This window comes from Rhea pennata, chromosome 12 (assembly GCF_028389875.1).
Source record: "Rhea pennata isolate bPtePen1 chromosome 12, bPtePen1.pri, whole genome shotgun sequence".
NCBI classification, from domain to species: domain Eukaryota; kingdom Metazoa; phylum Chordata; class Aves; order Rheiformes; family Rheidae; genus Rhea; species Rhea pennata.
The window spans coordinates 10404244-10426472 of NC_084674.1; the positions used below are offsets into that span (position 1 = coordinate 10404244).

Below are 22229 nucleotides of genomic sequence, written 5' to 3' on the forward strand. Positions count from 1 at the left end.
TTACTTTTTTCCTTTCTATCACTAGTTTTCAGTAATGAATTTTTTATTAGAAATCAACTCTCATATATTGATGTAGCTATAATTTTCTTCAAGACTTGCAAAATAGACATGTATTCTGTCCTTTCAGAACAGGACAGATGACCTAGTAAATAATGAAGGCAAGTTGTTCTTGCTTCATATTGCTTAGACATGTTAGTTATAAGTGTTATTCAATTCTTTATATTTCAGATTTTTTTAAAGGAATTTCTTACTTGTCTGTGAACAGAATATTGACTGTCCTAATGCTTCCTGGGGTTTGATGTGCCAAGATGGTTTCTTGTGTAATGTTTTACTAGATGGATCTTTCAGTAGCTTCAAGTGAAAATTAAGAGCATGCTAAGCCACCATACCTGCAAATGTTTGCTTTATGTTAAAAAAAAAAAAAAAAAAGAGAACTTTGACAATTTTTATAATAGTTATGCATAACAGTTTATTGTACCTTTCTTCCTCTCCTATTCTGTATATAGATGGAAATTTATTAATTTAGTTTGAGGTTCATCTTCTCCTTTACAGTCTGTTCAGTGATTGATCTGATTAGCAAACTAGATTTTTTTCAAGGCTATCCATCAGTGCTGGCATCAGCTGAGTTAAACCTTCTAAACTTGCTGCTCTCAACCAGTCATGCAAAATTTCTGTCATAAATACTGAAAGTGCAAACAATGGTTAAATTAGCTGTCTTGCCTTTTTTTGGAAGTCATTTAAGTGGAAATGTACCCTGATACTTTGTTAGGTGGCATGATTAGATGATACTAAATATCAGCGTGTTAACAATTATTGATCTGCCTAACAAGTACATAGAATAGATTGTGAATGAAAAAAAAATAGTGAAGTGTAATAAAATTAGAACTAAAGTGGAGTGCATGTAATATGTGCAATTTTTGAAGCAAATAGTAAAGCTGTTAGTAATACTGGATATAGCCATCTGTTTTAAATATAGTAGTCAATTGTTAAATCATTGCTTTTTCAGAAAGGTAGTAAAACCCATAATACCAAAAGTAAGTCAGTGTTTGGAAAATATTTGTTCTTAAAAGAAAATACCATCTGGCTTGTGTTGGCATTCTTGGTTTGTCTTCCAGAGTATGGGCATGTGCAGGTGCTGGCACTTCTACTTGGTGTTTTATCAAGAACACAAATATTCATTCTTGTTAAAATACCGTAAAGCCAGTCATTTGTCATACTTCATTTCTGATGTTTATTTTAGATGTTAGGTATGACGTGAAATTAGTAAAACTAAGTTTTGCAGTGAATGAGCAGATTTGTTGAGGTGAGAAAATAGACTTTAAAAATTGTACTATAGCCTCCGACAAAAAAGGTGCAATGGTCTGAGATGAGTCAGAAGCTCTGGTTTTGGTTGGATGAAAACACAGTGTCCAGTCTTTACAGTTCCCTTTTATTTGCCTAGCTACTTGTTTTTAAGAAAATTCACCTCGATCTAACATTATCTCTTTGTGTTGGAAAGTTTCTTCTCAAGTTTGAAAAATACCCTGAAGATAATTATTTTAACCCGTGTCATTTTATCTTTGATTAAATATATCTCAAATCTGTTAGAATTGATGACAGAGATGCTTTAACTTGCTGTGCATGGAGTCCATTTTAAACTATCATATGATATCCTAATTAAATAAACAGAGTAAACCTTGTGGTATTGGATGATGTTCTGATGATATAACTAAATAAATTGCTGTCCTCTAAGACTTTTAGGAGACGAGAAGTATTAATTATGTACCTTTTGGTTAGTGGATGAATTTAAGTAATATGGAGGAATGACTGAATCCTGTTTGATTGGTTGTTAGGATTTGTTGGTTAGGATGCCAAATATGAGAAAATTCAAGATCCAGGGTTAGTTTTGTCTTTTCAAAGGGCAGACTTATTAGCAATTCATGGACCTCAGTAACTAGAAAAAAAAAAATAAATAGGAGAAATATGTCTGTACTTAAGAGAGCTATTATATATGCCAGGTGTGAATGTGACCTTTCTTTGTCTTTTAAACTTGAAAAGACAAATTGTATCTTTTTAATAGATAAATTAATGGAAAGGAAAATAAATCAGTTAGAGGCATAAATTATTGCATTATAAGCATAATTTGTTTTAATTCTGGAAAAGATGTATGCATTAAACTTTCCACACATTAATACTCATTAAAGTATTTTGTCCATACTAAACAGATTAAAAACAGATTTCTAGAATTACAATTTCCTAAATGATTTGGCTCAGTTACTCATGCTTTAGAGGAACAAATCACCATGCCATAAAATCGGATTTGCGCAATACTTGACAGGAAAAAGCCACATAGATGTGCTGGTTTTGAAAATCAAGGATGTTAAGATATTGATAGATGTTTCCAGAACATATGATATTAATATCTTATTAATAAATAAGATATTAATGAATATTTCCAGAATGATTTTTAAAATCTGTGAAGTTCTAAGGGTAATGAAACTATCGCAACAAATTGTTTCTGATCAGTGAAAATATATCAGGTCATTCTTTCAGTTGGGAGAACTGATTGCAAATATGTCAATAACAGGTAGGTTGAACTCAGGAATTGCCAATTCTTCATCACTGCTCATGTTTCAAAAGGTTTTTTTTTTTTTTTTTTTTTAATTCTAACGACGGGGTTTCCTGATTCTCTTTATGCACTTGCCACCTATATTACTGCCTTTTTATGGCTACAGTTTAAGGGAACTTTGGAGAATTTTGTTTTTAATTCTCTCCAGAAAAAGATTGAGATTAACAAAGAAAACTCCAATATATGAAAGTAAAGCTAGTTCTTCACAGCTTGTGCTCTATGTCTTTGTGACCCATCAACTCTCTTAATCTTGTATTTTGTAGAGATTGGATTATCATCATAACTAAGTCTGTTTTTATTAGGTCAGAACACAGTGCTCTGGATGGTCAGGCATTAAGTTTAATAACGTAGTACCTCTTACGAAACTAACTTACAAGCAGAGCAAAAAACAAAATATGAATAAAATACAGACTTTACTGAATGAAGAAATTTAAGAATCTGTGACCATGGCAACTCATATAACCATTACTATTCCTTTATTTTCCTAGCAGTAAATCAGGGATGATTTTAATACTATGCCACATTTATGAAGCTTTATGGAGAAAAAGGTCCTGTGATTGTGAAGTACTTATATACTAATACTTAATCTTTACCAGAGGATTCTACCTGGATTTAGAGCAGAAAATGTGGAGATTTATGTGAATAATACATTATGTGGGAGTTGCTCTTTGCATAGCAACGTTAATGAAATACCTGCCTTCCTGTTTGGTAAACTTCCAGGTTGAGTCATTTATAATAAGAAAAACACTTTCATTTTAAGAACAAGTGAGCCTGATAAATGAAGCATCCCTTCAACAGTCCAACATCATTTTTTCTAAGTTCATTTTAAGCCTTGAATTGAACATTAGCAAATGGTTATAAATTATTATATATACAGAAGCAAAGTGAATACGTAATCTGAGGAGATGGGTTTATCTACACTCTTGGGTAGTTGCTACCATTTACTCACAGTCTCGCTGTGGTTACCCTTGTGAGGAGAATAGTCAATCAAAGTTGAAGATATAAAATAAAACTGAAAATTGAATTGAAAAGTAATTTTACTTTCAAATGGTTTGCAAATGTAGATGTTAAGCATGAAATGAATGCAGTTAATGACCATAGCTGGGAGAGTTATGCACCTGCTGATCACAGGAGTATTATTATAAATGAGGTTGATTTTCCTGTTGACTACCTCATTTTTCTCAACATGGTCTCATTACTTTTCCATCACATGTCTGACCCTTAGATATGAATACTGAAGCACAGACATAATAAAAATACATTAACTCTTATATAGATTTTTTAAAACACATCTTTGAAAATCAAGGAAGGTAGTACAGATTTTTCTTGTCTTTATAGGTTTAGCATAGGTCATGGTTTTTGATAACATAAAAAAAAAAGTTTGAGTTTCACAACAAGTACTCAGTCATTTTACGTGAGAGTTCTAAAATTCCATCTCTTGTCATCAGAGTTATTTCAGATAAGAGCTTTGTCACAGCTTCGTTTGGTTTTATTTTCCAAGAAGTAGTATGGTTTAAAAGTCTGAAAATTATACCAACTCCTGAATAATTCTCCTGAATAATAATAAGTTATTTTACAGAACTTTAAGGCCATCTTCTTTCTCCAAGTTTGCCCCTTCTTGTGTGAATGTTACACCTAATTGCTGCTGTAGACTATAAATACTATTTTAAATTTATTTCCTGAAATGGATTTTAAACTTCTTTAGGTGTGATTGTAATCATATGTCTAAGCTTTACTTCTTCTGTGTAGCATACATGCCATCACAAAAAAAATCATATTATAGACTTGTATTTCAGATTCTGGTATAAATGTGCACTTTTTAATCTAAATGACTATGTTTTCTGTTGCACTTCAGAATGTAACAGAGCTGCACATATGCTAATGGCCTTTTTATTGCTGAGATACCTGATGTTTCTAGAAGGGAGAAAAATAAAACTATTCAAATAAAATAAATTATGAGATTTAAATATATTTCTTGAACTAGTATCATGAAGTAAAATGAAGTTTTTAATGTTAGTTGTTTGGAGATATGCATGACTTAAACTTAAGCTCCTACTGCTTTGTCATGGCATCATTTAAAGCAGCATTCTCCACTGAGAATTAAACAGTTTCAGTTTCAACAGGAGTAGAACTTGTGTTTCAGCACTCGGATTACTGCAGCTGTCTGCTCCCTCAGCATAGTTGATTGGCTGTACACATAACCAGGGAGGTCTAGGGGAGTTTGAGGCACCCACTACTCCACTTCTTTGAGGTTCTTTGGTGCCTCAAATTCTTAGTACCTTTGAACATCAAAATTTAGATTAGATTTAGTAAGTTCCTGAGAAGTACATCCATATGTTTTACATCAAAGGTGTATGAGATGCAAAGTGATGTATGGAATTGCCAAAATTTCTTCAAAAGTAAAGTCAAGCCCTGAATAATACCATTGTAAGACAGTCTGTGGTTCTATTACAAAGCACTCAGCAGGAGCGTTATGGTATTATCCACATAAGCATACACACAGCCAGTACTAAAATCTACTTCAGTCAAACAATAGCAGTGGAAAGGATGTAACATTCTCCCTTGGCATGGAAATGAAAATTCTATCTTTGAAAAGCATGGAATTTATGTGAGGAACTGCTAATATCCCCAAAAAGACCCACTAGTAGAGTCTTCCCTTGTGCTTTGCTTTGCCCACCCATGTAATGAGAATGAACTGATGAAAGATCAGATTTTCTAGGAGGGAAAGCAGAGACACAATAAGTTCTGGAAGGCTGATGAACTTTCCATCTGCTTTGCATGAAGCTCTTTAACAGCTACTGGGGAACAAGCAGGCACTCCTGTGTTTTTGTCAGTGGATCTAGTAGAAGCCCCTGATAGCCATGTACTTGCGGTATATTTTGTCCTGAATCCTGTCCTTGGTTGAAATCTTGAATTACCCAACATAAATGAAGTATGGAACTTGTTCTAGAGTTAATGCCATGCTAAGTTGACCTAGGCATTCCTAATAACGTTTCAGGATATTTATCAGCAAGTTTGGGCTGATGGCGTTAAACTGGTTAGTTGCTACACCTAGTCTTTATTAATAAGAAAGTATTTTCAACTAAAAACAAAATTTAAAAGACACACAATTCAAAAGCAAAAGCTAGCATTTAAATCTTACAACTCTAAATAATTATTTTTTTAAAAAACAGTGACACAAAGTTGTTTCTACTAATTATCTGTCATCTTCTGAGAGGGGCTACTAACTACAGAGAAATACCCATCTGTTAGAAATAGGCTTGTTCAGAAATAATAGGTAAATTAATCATGATTTCCCCATACAAATTGCAACCTTTAAAGTAATGTCTATTCTATAGTATAACGTGGTGGGACTGGTGGGGGATATCAAGATTGTGCTGCCCCCAAGTACTGAAGGGAGCAGAACATAAAAATGAGCTTCTTTATCAGTTTAAAGCAAACCAAATGTTTGTGATCATGGTCTGAATCTATTAGAGGTGTTCAAATTTGGTGTCCTTGGTGTCACTAAGTGATGACCTGAGTAGTGAGGAATAAACTTGTGTATTACAATTTGCATTTGAAGATAAGTGCTCAGGAAGTGAAACAGACAGACAATGTTTTGTGTCTGGCTTTAAGGCAACAAAGAGTCTATATAAAATGACAGATGAATTTTTAGAAAAAGAAAGTAAATAATGTTTTTCTGTTTAGCAGGTGACTGTATGTCCCAAGGGAATGCAAGCTTAAGGGGCAGAAACAAGCACAATTATTAAAGGCTATTGGGTTCTCAGTTCATACAAATTGCATCCTTTCATAGTTTGAAGGGCTATGGAAAGCTAGTGAAGAGTATAGACTGTCGAAATAAAATTAGCATGTAAAGTGATTTCATATATGCAGGAATATAGCAACCAAGTTTGAATTTGAAAAAGAAATCTCATTACTCATCTCGTAAAAGAAGTAATTCTTAAATTCCATATTTGCTATCACTGCCATAAAGGTTCTGCATATGAATAATATTTTTTTTGTGATCACCCAAAGATACTGAGTTAGTGAATTGACAAAGATCCATTACTTCTTTCTTGTTTTTTCTTTTACAGGATAACTGATTTAGGAAATATTAAAAGAAGATTATATTTATCAACAGTCCACAAGGAGTTGTCTGTAACCCCTCTGCATGCAAAAATCCCTCTTTTTATGATCAAGCGCAAAATAGTAGGTACTTTGGGAATATTCCTTAAACCTGTAGTTGAACATACTTTTTTTTTATCAGAAGGATTTTATATAAATTTACAGACCTGTTCAAGTTAATGTGTTTGTTTTAGAATTCTGTTCCTGCTGATTCAAGAAATAGGTATGTATCCCTTCTACTGCATGGTATCAGAATCGCTTAGCAGTTCTGCTCTTCCGTCCTTCTTCTAACATTGAGAGTTCATTCCCCTTTCCAAGATTAGTTTTATTTGTGACATTTTTATTTCTCACTTTTGCTATCTATTCAGTCCACGTGCAATTTCTCAATCTCCCTGATTGTTCCTCATTATAGTGCTCCTATTCATGTGTACCCCTCCATTAGTGAACTTTTATAATGTTCACTGGAGTTATAGGTAGACTGATGGTTATTTTCATGTGCTTTTCCAGATTCTTGAATGTATAAAATGATGTATGTTTCAAAATGATTAAAATAGAACAGCAGACTTCACCTTCTTCCCTGAAAACCCCAGTTCCTAGCCTCGTCATATATTAATACCCAGCAGAAAACGTGATAGTTACTATATACCTTGTAAAGACTCAAGAGTCTCAAATACTGCTTTAGAGTATCATTTGAGAATTTGGAGAGTATTAGATTTCAAGTATTCTAAAATAAAAATGTTTGCTTAGAGAAATCGACAATGCTTAGAATATGCTAAGTCACTGGATTTAAGGTTAGATATGAGAGAGAATATTTTACACAAACCTCTGAAGTTGTAAGGACTTATTTTAAGATAGTTTAGATGAAGGCAGCTGAGATAATTTTAGATTTCAGGAGTTTTCTACTTTCTTGGAATAACCTTTTTTTTTTTTTTTTTTTTTTTAAAAATTAAAGTGCCTCAGACCATACCCCTGAAGTTGCCCTTAATTGAAGATCCACTGAAATAAAATTATTTTCTTCAATGTAATTTCAGTTACTTAGCCTTGGTATCAGGCTGCCACAAATGTTTCAGATTTAAAGTATATGTTACTGTACACTGAATTCAATCAGAATATGAACTTCTGCTATGGATTTTAATTTAGATAATAAATCATTCATCAGAGATCTGTCTAAATGCTCTGATCAGTTTTAATGACAAAATATTTTAATAACCATAATCTCTGACCTACTCTTTAAAGAATATGTCTACATTTTTTAGCATATTGGAATATAGAGCCATCTGTTTTCTTTTAAATAGTTATATCTCTTTTTATTGTATCTTTTACTTAGGGAATATGTTACTTTTAGTGATTAGATAGCTCTTTTACATGGCTATGAATGTTTAACTTATTTTATACATACGTTGATCATTATTATCAGTAAGGTTGGTTATAAAAGGAAAGTAATTTGCTCTGTGTTTCATCAGTGGAACAGAGCTTACATTTTCATATGCTAGCTTCCTCTGTGTTGTGTTGTTATAAATTATGCTATTTTTCAGCCTCAGTAGTAGACTTAGAAATATCAGTAGTAATTAAAAACTGTGTTTTCCTTTCCATTGCACAGTGTCTTCATAATGAGTATTCTTTACCTTCCAAAATTTCAGATTTAGAAACTGAATAGTAATGTATACACAGGTCTTGATTTATGCACCTAAATATTTTCTTTAAAAATATTTACCACTGGGCATTTATAAAACAGTACCTTTAGTTTGACTTCATAAGGAGATGAGGTATATGTAATCGTTACGTCTCACAATTGTTCTCCATTAATAAAACTTCAGCCCATTGGTCAATTAAAACTAAATTTTGCACATGGGTAGTCATATCAAATGTGTTTCAGTTCTGCAACTTTCATGGTAAGGATTGTCTTTCTCCTGAAGTCAATCTCCCTTTATTTCCCTATTACAGAAGATGTGTTAGCATGAGATCATTCCTTACTAGATTTAAGAATCTACAAGGAGAAGAATTCTTAGGAACACCTCAACAGTGAGCATATGTGTTTTTAAAGATCAGAGAATCCATCTGAAAGACATAAAGCCACAATGAATCGTATTTTGTTAGTTCTAGTTGTGGAACTACTTGCTTTATGTGAAACTTCCTTTTTTCCTAGGAGGATACTGAATTGTAGTATGGTCCACATGCAAGATAAATGTCTGTAATTACTCATTTCTGTATTATAATAAAATGGCTGTATGGAAGTATTGAATGGCAAAAAATTGAAAATGAGAGAATTTAGAGCTATTGGAGCAGCGCAGGAAAGTGTATTACAGTGATGTTACAGTCGTCTAGTAGTGTATGCTGACACAAATAGAAAAATTATCTGAAGAGAATTAAAACATATATTTAAGTAGGAATTGTAGTCAGTTATAATGGTCTGATTTATCCTTCTGGGATATCTTAGCAGGAATGGATGACATTTATCATTCTCAACCTTTCCAATCTGAACATAACTTTTCCTTATTACAAAAAAGAAGTAGTTTTAAAATATTATGATATACTGAGATCTTGTCCGTACTAGAAATTTGTATTGTAGGTTGGAATGTGGAAGGGGCACAAACTCTAGAAGGGCCATTTTTCATGAAATGCAAAAAAAAAAAAAAAAAAAAAAAAAAAAAGTTATCAAAATATCTTTCAGTATAGTCTTTGGAGCACTTAAGCTGCAGTAACATTCAATAATGAAGTAAGATTTAGTATTATTGAAATTGTATTGTATTATTGAATATTATAAATATTATAAATATTATAATGAAACAAATATGAAATAATACTGAATAATAAAACCTTTTTTCTAAGAAATTCTTCAGTGAATATATTTTCTCACAAATTACTTACTTAGAAATAGCTGGAGAATATCTAGTAGATATGCTAGGTAACAAAGCTCATTTGGACTGCTAGTCTCTAGATCAGATGTACAGTTATTGATTTGTTTGTATAAATAATTGTTGTAAGTACAAGTACAGTGATAACTTTTTTTAATAGCAAAAATGTCATGCATTATGAATCATAGTCTGTGAAAGTCTAATATTCAATACAGGCTTATAGGGAATTATGTACTAATGCTCCTCCGCGATGATTAGTGATTGGGTTTATTGTTTTATTATTTATTTATTTCTCTTTTCTAGTGGTGCAATATGTGTATTGACTTGGTAGCATTCACCAGTGAAATATTCAGAGGAGCTGTCTTCCAGTCTTTGGATGGAATTATTATTTCAGCTAACTGTAAACTGAGAAAGATCTTCACTTTAAAAAACAAGCCTCAAGATACAGCTGAGGAAGATGGTGTGGTATAGTTACTGTGTGGTTGTAGTCATAGCTTTTCATATTACAAAATCAAGAGCTTCATCACTGATTTTGCAATTTGGAAGATTATGTGATTTAATGAAAACTAAAGTGACAGCGTAGCATATTAAATCTACTAGTCTTGGATTTAGGTGATGAATTAAATACGTATATTCACATCTCTTTTGAGCATTGACTTCATTTGAAATATTTTATTGAAGGAATTCTGGCAAAATCTGTCAAGTAGAAAGCTAGTTTTAAAGATGATTTCTTATGCTGACAGAAGGCTGATGTTGGCCAAAAAGAGGGTATCTGAAAAGAAGGAAAAATATTCAACTTAGCAGCATTTGACTGTTTCCCTGATCTTCTCTGTCTTAGAGCTTAACAGCTGATGAAGAATTTTTTTTCTTTAACTAGTCCAAGACAAAACTATGGCAAAACAGTATTATTTGAAGCAGACCTATGAAACTCGCATAAATACTTTTCTGTCATCCTTAGTCCATTTGTCCTTAATGGATTCTTGATCATTGGGAAGGTAATACTGGTGGTGAACTGAAAAATGAGAGATATAAATTTGTAATAGAGCAGGGTATTGATCAAAGGGTACTGATCTCCCAACTAGCATTGTAGTCCTGAATCATCATTTTCCGAAGTAGAGAACTGCATTCCTTGCTGATCTTTGCTGTAATAGAGAAGGAGTTGAAGAAGTACAGAACTTTCTTATTTAGATAGAGCCTAGGTTTAGTTCAGCTTCAAATTTCATTCAGATTTTCATTATTTGACTTTTGAAGGACGCTCCAGAAAAAATGGTTCCAGTTTTGAAGGAGAGAGAGTTAGCAGTAGTTTTCAGTATTGGCTATGGAAATGCTGGCTTACTTAAAAAAAACCTCAAAACTATTTCAGGATGAATATTTGTGATTATTGTTAGCATGAAGTGTAGATACATACAAGATAATCAACTAGCCAGTAATGACTTGACTTTGGATATAGAAAGATTTTAAGTGGTAATAAAATCTATCTTCCATTTGAAAGACTGAGGCCAATAAGGAAAAGTGTATGATGATTGTGGTTACTCCTCCTTTTTTTTGTTGATGATAGATATTCATTTAAAAACTCTAAAGAGAGAGTCCGATAAATTCTCAGCAGAAACTGCAGTTAAAGGATTCACTGACTTTAATTCCATCACTGCATTGTTTTCTCTGATCCATTCTACGTAGTTTTTAAATGTATATAAATGGTCTGAAAGAGTTCCAAAATTCAGAGTGAAATGTAGTTAACATAGTGAGTAGACATTTCTAATAAATTGTGTGCATGGTAAAGTAGTGTACTTTCAGTTACCGGATTATCAATTGTATGATTATTGCATGGCTGGTGGGCATTAATGTTTTCTGTATGCTTATGAATTTCCTTATCTAGGCAAGTCTTACAATTAGGCTACAGCTCATGGTTTGGAGACATTAAAATAGCCTTATAGTGCATTCCAATTACAGATGAACAATATATACATTTTTTAATTAATTTTCAGTTAAGAATCACAGCTTGTTGAAACTGATTTCCTCTCAGATGTATGGAACCAAATCAGTTTAGCTCTACTGGATGTAATGACATTATAATGTGTAATCAAGTTCTTTGCTCATGTCTCCTCAGTGGTGGGAACTGTGGTTTCAAGGCATATCATGGTTGTTACTCTTCCATAACAGTTCACATACACCATCTTTTTATTCTCATAAATGATAGCAAGTGGAAAGGAGGAACCACATACTCTGGAAATTTTTTTGTGTATGAGATCACAGATGGAATAGGAAAGAAGAATTCATTTTCTCTGCCCTATAGTATTGAGACATAGAAGATTGACATATATGTAGTTTCTGTTGGCTATAGTAATTCAAAGGTTATAGTATACATATTTGTTTTATTACTAAGCATTGTCTCACTGTATTAAATGCTCTACACATGTAGTGAAAGAAATGGTATTTAGTACTTGTCATAATAAACTAGTTAATAAAAATACGTACACTATTGAAATACGGTGTGGAGCCCTTGCTGTTAGATTCTCAATCCTTCATCCATTATTCAGGTTTGGTTTGGGGGTTATTTTTTTCCTGTTCTTATCCCTGGAGAAGAGGTTAATAATATTCATCCCCTTAGTCTGGCATTATAGAAATTGAAAAGAAGTCACATCAGAACGTCCCAAATGTTTCTGACACTAGAACCTTTGCTTTCTATATTGATTATCAAAGAGAAAGCAGAAGTAATTGGATCATATTCTACTGGTCTGTCTTGTCACAGGTAGAAAGGCGCTAACAGCTTTTCAGTTTTCAAAAGAAGTATAATGGTGTCCAGGAGTTTGGAACTAAAGCTTGGCAAATTTATTTACTGTGGCTGTTAAAGCCATTCTTCCCCCCCCCCCCCCCCTTTTTTTAATATAAAGTTTTTGGCCTAAAAAACTCAACAATATAATTCTAAAATTAACATATTTATTGTTTTTAGGTAAACAATTGTAGCAAATTTTTCATATCACTATAATCTATTAATTTATTTTATAATCATATGAACTGTAGCATATATAAGCTAATAAATAATAGATCTAATTTAATTTTGGTGTGTATCAACTTTCAAAAAAGTAAATCCCATGTTTTTGATTCTAGATGTGTATGTTGTTCCACTTGCACCTGCTGAGCCTACAGATGTTATTCCTCGAAACTGCCAATTAAATACGGATGTGCCTCAAGTTACACAGTTGCTGAACTTGACTAAAATTCACAAGCCAGAAATAAAATGCAGGAGCCATCCCATAACAATGGAAGAAACAGGTATTTTGTTGTATTAAATATTGTGAATGTATTTTGTACGTATAACAGATATTACAAATAACAGACATTTTTCTACGAAAGTATATGTTAAGAGTTCCAGAGACTTAAAATAAGAAATTACAAACCGTGCGGAACGCTAGTATCATGCTTACGTAGACACGTCTGTTCTGTAGTTTGAGACCTATGCGCAGCCTGAACAATTCTGATTCAGGCATGGGATTTGAATAACGATAACAGTAATTTGAATAACATAATAATAATTTGAATAACAATATCTTTGAGTATTTGTGTTCTGAATACATGTTTAAATTTGATGGTTCGGTTTTTACATTTTTAAGAGTATATTTGAATGTTCTTGTTTTCAGTAACAAAATTCTTATAACAAATTCTTATAATGTGACCAAGCATAGTATATTCAGCTTATGCTCTGAAAAGGAAAATCCTGTCTTACTGATGTCTCAGAATTATTTGAGTGTCTCAGTAAACTAGAAGGCAATAAAACATATAATTTAGACTTTGACAGGGTTGTGTAGGAGAGATTTACTAAAGCTGGGAAGTCATGTGTGAAGAGACAAACTATTGACTTGGATAAAAACTAAGAGACCAAAAGCAAACAGTAGGATAAAACTGTAAATTTTCCTTATAGCTGAAGGGTAACAACAGGAGGCCTCTGAAGCTTTGTACTAGGTTCTGTATTGTGTAGTATAGTTATGAATATTCTGAAAAGAGACGTGAATAGTGTAGGGAGCAAAATTTCCAGATGATACAGAAATGTTAAATTAGTCGAGAGTAGGACTACAGAGAGGTTTAAACATGTAAAATAGGTGATCCCTTACTACTATATAGGCAACAATACAGAGCAAGTGACATGCCAGAAATGCCTATTTGTCTTAAAATGGAGTTTGTTTTCTATTTTTTTGTTTCCTTTGCCACTGTGTTGAAAAGTTACAAGTTTGGGACCACTGTACTAGGTAAACAGCTAACATGATAACATGTAAAATGCTTGACTTTGATAAAGAACTTCACATGAGGGAAAAATGTTAACTACAGTTAAGCTTTAAAGTGACAAATGACTCAAAAGTAGATTACCATGACCATAGATACAGCTCAGTAGAATTCTCAATATACTTATAGTTTAAAAAACCTAAAATACAGGATAGCAGAAAATTCGACTACATTTGAAATGGAAAAGGTATCAAACCTTTAAGTAGTTTAGTTGTGCGTTATCTGAAATACTTTGTACATTGCTAGTTAACCCATCTCTAAACATATTGTAGACAGAAAAGGGATTCAAAGAGGAGCAGGATGAAAGAATAATTTTCACATGAAGATACACTGAAAAGCTTAGAAGAAATTAGCTTACGGGAGTTCATAAAATAATTAGTGATACAAAGAAAGTTGATAAAGAGCTGTTTTTTCTGTCTCATGGCACAAAAATAAGACATCATTTGATATGATAATACAGTCAGTAATTAAAAACTGATAAAAGGAAATACCTCATTACAAAGAATATGATTAAAATATGGAATGTACTGTCAAAATAAGCTGGTGAAGTAAGGATATTCGTACAATTCCAAAATCTTTTGGATATTTTTATGGTAACAGTAATATCCATGGTAATTATACTTAATGCTAGAAAAAAAAGTTAACAAGTTTGGAGTTTTGCCAACATTAGTGTAAGACGAATTATTTCATAAATCTCTGCTGAAAACTTTTTGTGCCATTTCTGAATGATTTGGGTTTGACCATTATTGGAAACAGAAGATTGGCCTGTTGATCAGTAGTCAGATTTATCTAAAGCAAATGCCATTACACTTTTCAATATTTTGATTCAAAATATTAATTCATTCTATATATTTTTTGATTTTAAACAATTTTGTAATGAGAAAGATCTTCATTAAATAACAGTAATAGAGTAAGAGACATAGATCATTTCTGTTCGTTTTAAAGTTTGTAATTGTAGCAAAACAAAAAGTAGTCTTTAAAATGTGATTTAGCATAACTAAGTAACAAATTAAACAATTTTAACTATTGACAGTCTTTTCAAATTGAATCTGAAAAGCCAATTATTTGTAGTTTTGGATAAAAATCCAAGCTATTGCTGAATACATCGAAAGTTTTATTGATATTTTTAATTTAAGGTTTAAGGACACTGTGATATATTGCAGTAAAAGATCATTTGAAGAAATGTTAAGTGAACCTTTAATTATTTTTATATTGGGATTAAAAATTCATCCTGAAACTTAGAGTTACATCTGTCCATTGTTTGGCAGTGTTGCATATGTGAAGATAGAATCCTGTTGAGCAGTATCTCCTGTTTAATATCATAAATACAAATACACAAACTATTGAGGTAGCATCTAACTGTAGACCTTGCTGTGTTTGGAAATCTTTGTCTGGTGTCCTGTGTTAACTCTGATAAAATCAGTAGAAAAGCAACAGTAAGCTTAAAGGAAGATCCAGGATAGTGTGCACTTTCACAGTCTGTGAATTGTGATTGGATACAAGCGTGGGGGAAAATATTCTCTGGAACATTACTAATGATCTGAAATATTTTCTCTACCATAAAAATACATTCAAATGCATTTTAGTATTTGCTTCCAAAGCAGAAAAAAATGCATGGACATTGAATTGATTCTTTTTTTAATTATTTACTAATATTGCTGTAGTAGTTTTTCCAAAATTAATAGCATGCTGTGGCTTCTAAGTGAACATTTAGAAGTCATTTCATTGAATTACAGCCTGTTCAAGAACAGTATTTTGAATGCTTTCACTGACATTAATAAAGCCAGCATGTGTCCAGTAAGTTATTGCATCTAATTTGTCTAAAATGTTACACTGCTAATTCTTTCCAACTCTCATATAAAGTAACGGTGGATAGCCAGTGTAGTAGCTGTAGGATGTAATTTTTTTTTCATTAATGGGACTTAATTTTAATTGAATCAAGTTGGTCATGGAAGGTGTTCAGTTCAGCTCACTACCAACAATATGTCGTGGTACACTAAGCACAAATCAAAACCAGTAATTTAGTTAAAATGAGTGCTTTGTTTGAATAAGTACCTTAATTTCTAGGTCAGCAACATGAGATTTTTCTCACTCATAACAAAGAAAGGGCAGCCATATTTAATTTAGACTCCATTCTTTATATGTAAGACTAGAAAAAAAATCTAAAAATCTTTAATTTTTCTCTGCTTCGTTATTGGCTGCTGGCCTGCTAAGGTATTTTGTTTTCTCATTCCTTTATAAGACATTGGTTCTTCATATTAAAACAAGGTAGTAGATCATTTTTTGAGAAGGAAGTGCTTAGGAGTAGGTCTGATCAGGCAAAATTAGATGAAGAATACATTTCCAATGCATCTTCATCAGTGAACATAATTTTAGAAGTGGTACTCTAGAGAAAGAACATACATTTTTATTCCCCTGTTTTAGTACATTCTCAGTCCTTGTGTGTGACAGGTTTCTTATCTTCACTGTTTGAATTCTGCAGATAGTTGTTTCCATTATTTGTATTGAAATACTCTACAAGTGTCGGGGACAGGGACAAACTCTTTTCGGTTGTCCTGTGTGACAGGACAAGAGGCAATGGGCAGAAATTGAAGCACAGGAAGTTCCGCCTGAACGTGAGGGGGAATTTCTTCCCTGTGAGAGTGACAGAGCACTGGAAGAGGTTGCCCAGAGAGGTTGTGGAGTCTCCTTCTCTGGAGATGTTCAAGGCCTGCCTGGATGCAACCCTGTCTAACATGCTGTAGGTGACCCTGCTGAGCGGGGAGGTTGGACTAGATGATCTCCAGAGGTCCCTTCCAACCTTACTGTTTCTATGATTCTGTGAAATAAATATCCAAAGTATTGACTAAAGAGAAATAAAATATGGTGAATTACAATTACTGATGAAGTTTAATATTATAAAGAAAAAGACAAAAATATTTTGAATGAAATAATTGTTTGAGAACAGTCTTGATAAAATAATGTATCTTAAAACACTTTTCAAACATCTTTTCTTCTATTTTTACCAGAATATGAAAAAAAACAGCTCATTAAGATTTTATCATCTGCACTTATCTACCATGCTGATGCTCTTTCAGATTGTTAACTTTTGCCCTTCCTCGATACCCCTTATTGGTAATGGCAATCTCTGTCCTATGGCAGCTGAAAATACTAGGAGGGGTTTCTTTATTTTTACTTAGTAAATGTTTCAAGGACTTTACTTCAGCTGGCTTCAGTTATTTTATATGCAAGTACCACCATTGTAATACTGAAGGACAAATAATATTTTTAGAGTATTCTTTCCCTACAAGTAGTCAAACCATAATTCTGATGTGAAATTTGATACAAGTTTGCTTTTGAAATAGCAGGGGAAACTTTGGAATTCAGCCTTTCGGTAACTGTAGTAAAAAATCAGTATTTTTTTGGCTGGGTTGTCAAAGAGAGATTCTAGAATTTCAATGAATACTACAGTGTCAGTGATATATCTAAACAGAAAAATGAGTTTTTATTTAAAGTAAGACTTTTAGTGAACCTTCACATTTTACTATCTAAGATACAAAGATGTGTAATCCTTAGTTATACAATATAACAGTGGTAGCATCCCTGATCTCCAGGAAAATGAAATACCTTCAGCTTAATATTTAATCTTATTTTTAGTGCTGTGAACATAGCATGAGTTTTTCTGGACATGCATTTTGAAGTTCAGAAGTCAGGCCTTTTTGAAAATAGAAGCTCTGGCCTGTTTAAGTACATTTTAATTAGTAGGTATTCTTTTTATCCACTAAACTTTTTGTTTATTTGATAATCAAAAGCCCAAATTATTTTTAGTCTTGTCTACTTTTTATTACATCTATTATTTCATTATGCCAGATGACTGTTATGTGTTGATGTAGGTAATTAATTGCAGTCAATTAGTATGTTCATAAAGAGTGATTTTCATGCAAATCAGCTTTTATAATTGGAGCTAACAGTGTCCCAAGGTAGTCAGCAAATTAAAGAAATTGATGTTAAACCAAGATGGGTCACCTAATCTTGTGAAATGGCAGCTGTTAGCAGCAACCAAATGTCACAGAAGAAAGATGAGAAAAAGAAGCTTATGGCAGAACAGAGCTGCTTTTGTGATTATTATTACTAGTAAATTATGCTATTTGGTGGCCTTTTTAATGCTTGACTTTTTAAAAAAATTTCTTTGATAAGATTGGAAGCAAAGACAGCTTTAATTCAAGATTAAACAATTCTATGAAAAATGTTTAAAAGAATCTAAAAAATGTTTTGTTTCTACTTTGTTGTTCTATGTAGGTGTCAGATCTCAAAAGTGAGATAGAAATTTACCATTTCAGTTACAGCAGGAAAAATACCTCAAATATACTGTAAGCTTGTAAGTCATACCTTGACAGTCTTGCCTCAGTTTTACTGTGTTATTTACTAGTTAGAGTTGGGATTTTTTCCTATTACAAGTTAGATTTTCACTAATGTTCTCTACCAGTTACACACAAGAAAAATTACACATTTGTTTATAAATATCCTCTATTAAAATAACTCTCTAAAACAGATTAGAAATACAGCTATATAATGGAACAAAAGTTTCTTACTTCTAGATTGACATTCTTTTATAAAATGTGCTTTTATTTTGAGTATTAAGATAGTGAACTCTGACCACATGTTTATAGAAATTATGCTATAAGGGAAGATATGTTTTATGTATGTATAGTATGTGTAATTCTTTTATTTTTGTTGATTTGAAAAAGTATTAATATTTTTAAAGTTCTGTAATACATTTTTAAAACTATGATCAAGCTAAAACAATGTGTAAAACAAGTTTGGAAATATCTTTCAGGTCTCTTGATTAATAGAAGACAAAGCAGTATACGGAGCAGTAAAACTCAGGATGTGTCACACATTGCTTTTGGAACAAAGATCCTTGGACCTCCCCCATCTTCAACCAGAAGAGTCAGTGCTAGGGTATCTGGAGAGGTAAGGCTTAAATTATCAAAAAATTAATAGCACTTGTGTAAAGGAGGAGTTTATCTCAGAACTGATGTGAGGCTGCATCAAGAGTACAGTGCCTCCAATACAAGAGAGAGTGACAAACTGGAGAACTTCCAGTGTGGAGCGCAACTAAAATACCTGGGGTTTGGAGCACGTGACATATGAAGAAAAGCTGAAGGAGTTGCATTCATTCAGCCTGCAGAAGAGAAGGCTGAAGAGTCTAATTGCACTTCTCAACTGTGTAATGGAGAGTTGTAGAGAAGAAAGGGCCAAATTTTTGAGATGAATGGTAAAAGGATTGAAAGGATGAGAGGGAGCAGTTGCAAACTGCAGTAAGGGAAGCTGTGATTGGATATAAGGAAAAACAAGAGTGGTTAAGTACTGCAACGAGGCCACTGTGCAACTGTGGGATTTCCATTCTTAAGGCATTGAAAATTTGACTAGATAAGGCTTTGAGCAACCTGATCTAGTTTCAGCATTAGCCCTGCTTTGAGTGGGCAGTTGGACTAAAGGTACCCAGCAGTGTCCTCTTACTGAAGTTACTCTGTAATTCCTTACAATTCTTATTTTTCTGAATTTTTCTTTAACAGCTTACTGGGGTGTAGATTTTTTTTCCATAGTGTGGATCATTTTTCTTGGGATTAGAGCCATGATTCAAAAAAGAAACAGTATTTAGATACACTGTCAGTGGATGATAGCCATATAGAAGCTCATTTGGTGCTGTCAGTCACAATGCCAGGAAAGCAATTGGTCTTATTCTACTAGCAAGCAATGCACAGGTGGTGGGAATCTGTTGAGGAGTATGAGTTCCAGTTTAAAAGACTTACAAAGGGACCTGGCCAAAGGAAGAAGGCAGGTGTGGGCTATTCTGTAGGAACTCAGCTGAAAGGAAGAGGAAAATCAAGATGGGGACTTTCTCTGAAAAAGGAAGGACTAATTCTGAGGCCTAAAGTAGCAAGATGTCTCACTAACTTATTACTGAAATAGTGAATCTTGATTTTTTTTTTCCTTTTCTTTTTCCTTCTTCCTTATGTTTGCATTGTTTTCATTTCACTTAGTCAAAAAAGGTCTCTTAGTAGATTATGAAGATTGGAGAGACTGACTACATAAAGCTATCTGCCATTAAGTTTTCTGAAAAGCTAATATAAAAAGGGGCAGGAAGGTTTGGAACATTTATTTGGAAAACAAATTCAATCCAGAATTGGTATTCAGTTTCGAGTATTTTGAAAGTTCTTCCTTTTTTTATTTTTCATTAAGAAAATAATATCTTTCAAGGTAACGAAGACTACGGGTAGGCAGACTAATAGATCCTGCCGACTTCAAAGCTTAGAAAAGGGAAGTGAAGTTCTACAAGATGCTGAGGAGTCAGAACTATCATTCTCACCATGCAATGAATCTCTAGATCAAGGAGGCAAAAGAAATACTCACCGGACAACTAAAAATGTACATCAAAATGGTAAGAAGCTAAAGTAAAAAATATGTAAACAGTTCACAAACTGACAAAATTTTTGCATAATTTCTGATTCTCTAAAGTAAGACTCAATTCTCTGTTTTTCAGATTTTTTTTTTTTATTTAACTTGTTAATTACTGAAGATATTTGTATTAAATAACAGCTGGCTCTTCTGTATGAGTTTGAACAAAGCTCATTTTCTCTGCAGGTGTTTTGTGTTATAAGTGTTTGAGCCAGGGACCACCACCACCTCGTGGCAGTAGCTACAGAGTATGCATATACTTTTCCTTCCCTCATGCTGTGTATATAAATGTGATAGCGTAGTGTAGTGCAAAGCTCCTTCATTGTTCTTGATCGTGTTGCAGACTTTTCATTTCATCGTTCAGCTTCATCTGAGAATTGTGATAATTCCTTTTTATTTTGTTTTAAAATAACGTGATCTCGTTATTATTATATTCCTTGTTATTTAACTTTTTTTCTTCTACTGTTGCTTTTCCTCACTAAAACCAGCATGGGTGATTGGTTTGACCCGTGGTCATTTTCTTCTGTTCTTCTTATAGTCTGTTCTTAAAATTTCTATAGCTTGCCTTCCTCTATAGCCAGTGTTCAAGTTTAACTTTCTTGTGATTGTCATGTTCCTGCTGCCCAAGAAGTTCCTTATAATGTTTGGAAGATGTTTGTATCCTAGGATATTGCTCCATGTGCTGCTCTTTCATGCCTCAAGTGAGAAAAGTATGAGTGTTCACAAGCATTTAATCAGATCTTGGTTTATATTTCAGACCTTGTAAATCAGACCCAGAAAACATCTGACAGTGGAGCAGCAGAACTTCAGCTCCCTCCGCCACAAGCACTATCAACAGACAAGAACAGTCTTAGATTATGTCTAAAAAGTGCTGCCAAAAGCACAGGGGAGACAACCAATGGTATAGTGCTAATTTTCTGTTATTTCACATCTTGGTCCTGTGTGGGGTAGGAGTCTATCTGTTGTAAATTTCAAAGGTTTCTGAAGCAATTCACATAAAATATGAATGTGTGCGCTGCAGGGATTATGGAAATCAAACACCCTGCGACAGAATTGCTTTTGAGCATTGATAAAGATTTGCAGGATTAAGCAGAGTAGCAGACCAGTGAATGAATAAAAAAGAAAAATCCCATGCTCTCATGATTAAAGGGAAGGAACTAAAAATAATTTATTCTTTAAATCCCTGTTAAATTTAACACTGAAGATTCCAAATACTGAAAGTACTTGAGCTTTAACTCAGGTAAGAGTTTAGTACTTAAGTTACGGTAAAGTTAGCTTTTTGGGGAGGTAAGGGAGTGTTAAAGTTCTATGCTTAATTTTTTTTTTTTTAATTCATGGAAAGGCAAATCAATTTATCTTTTTTTTCCTCCCTCTCTTAACTATCAAGCAAAAAGCTGTTTATATTTTTTGTAAATACAGTGTCAAAAGACTTACCAACTTGCAAAGTGGGCAGATGGCTTAAGTATGCTCAAAACTGTCCAAAAGAATTTTCCTTCACATTGAGTTATTACCGTTTTGTTTAATCTTCAGGATGTTTAGAAGCAGGGTTTTTTACTACTCTACTATGACAGTGATCAATAAGGAACTAAGAAAAAAAGCTAAATATTAAGACTGTTATTTTACTGCTTTATGCCTGAAAATGAAAATACTCCTTTTTTGGTAGAGGGGTATGTTTGGAATCTTTTTAGTAATGATTGTATACATGAGCAGATAAAGATACCAAATCAGTTTGTAAGTTACTATTCTCCAAACTTTTTTTTCCCCCTCATATTTTGTATGGTTGGAACTGATAGCTCAGTTTGCAAATTTCAGGTTTTTTAATACATGAGAAGTTTAACTGTACATAGCTGCCTTGATAGTGGTTGCCTTATCCTATAGTATTGAATTAATCTGTTTTGAAGAGCTTGCCATAGGCTGTGTTCTGAACTTCTTCCAGAGATGAT

The 22229-nt window shown here is 33.0% G+C and overlaps 1 protein-coding gene across 5 annotated transcripts in view; it reads left to right on the forward strand.

The window, feature by feature from the left end:
* Positions 1-22229, forward strand: part of CFAP20DC (CFAP20 domain containing) — a 91379-nt gene that overhangs the window by 17378 nt on the left and 51772 nt on the right. For all 5 annotated transcript variants that reach the window (XM_062585476.1, XM_062585475.1, XM_062585478.1 and 2 more), the window contains 6 exons: positions 6682-6796; positions 9871-10027; positions 12676-12840; positions 18662-18798; positions 20089-20269; positions 21044-21187. In XM_062585476.1, coding sequence (XP_062441460.1) covers positions 6682-6796; positions 9871-10027; positions 12676-12840; positions 18662-18798; positions 20089-20269; positions 21044-21187 — 899 coding nt within the window. The remainder of the gene's footprint in view (positions 1-6681; positions 6797-9870; positions 10028-12675; positions 12841-18661; positions 18799-20088; positions 20270-21043; positions 21188-22229) is intronic.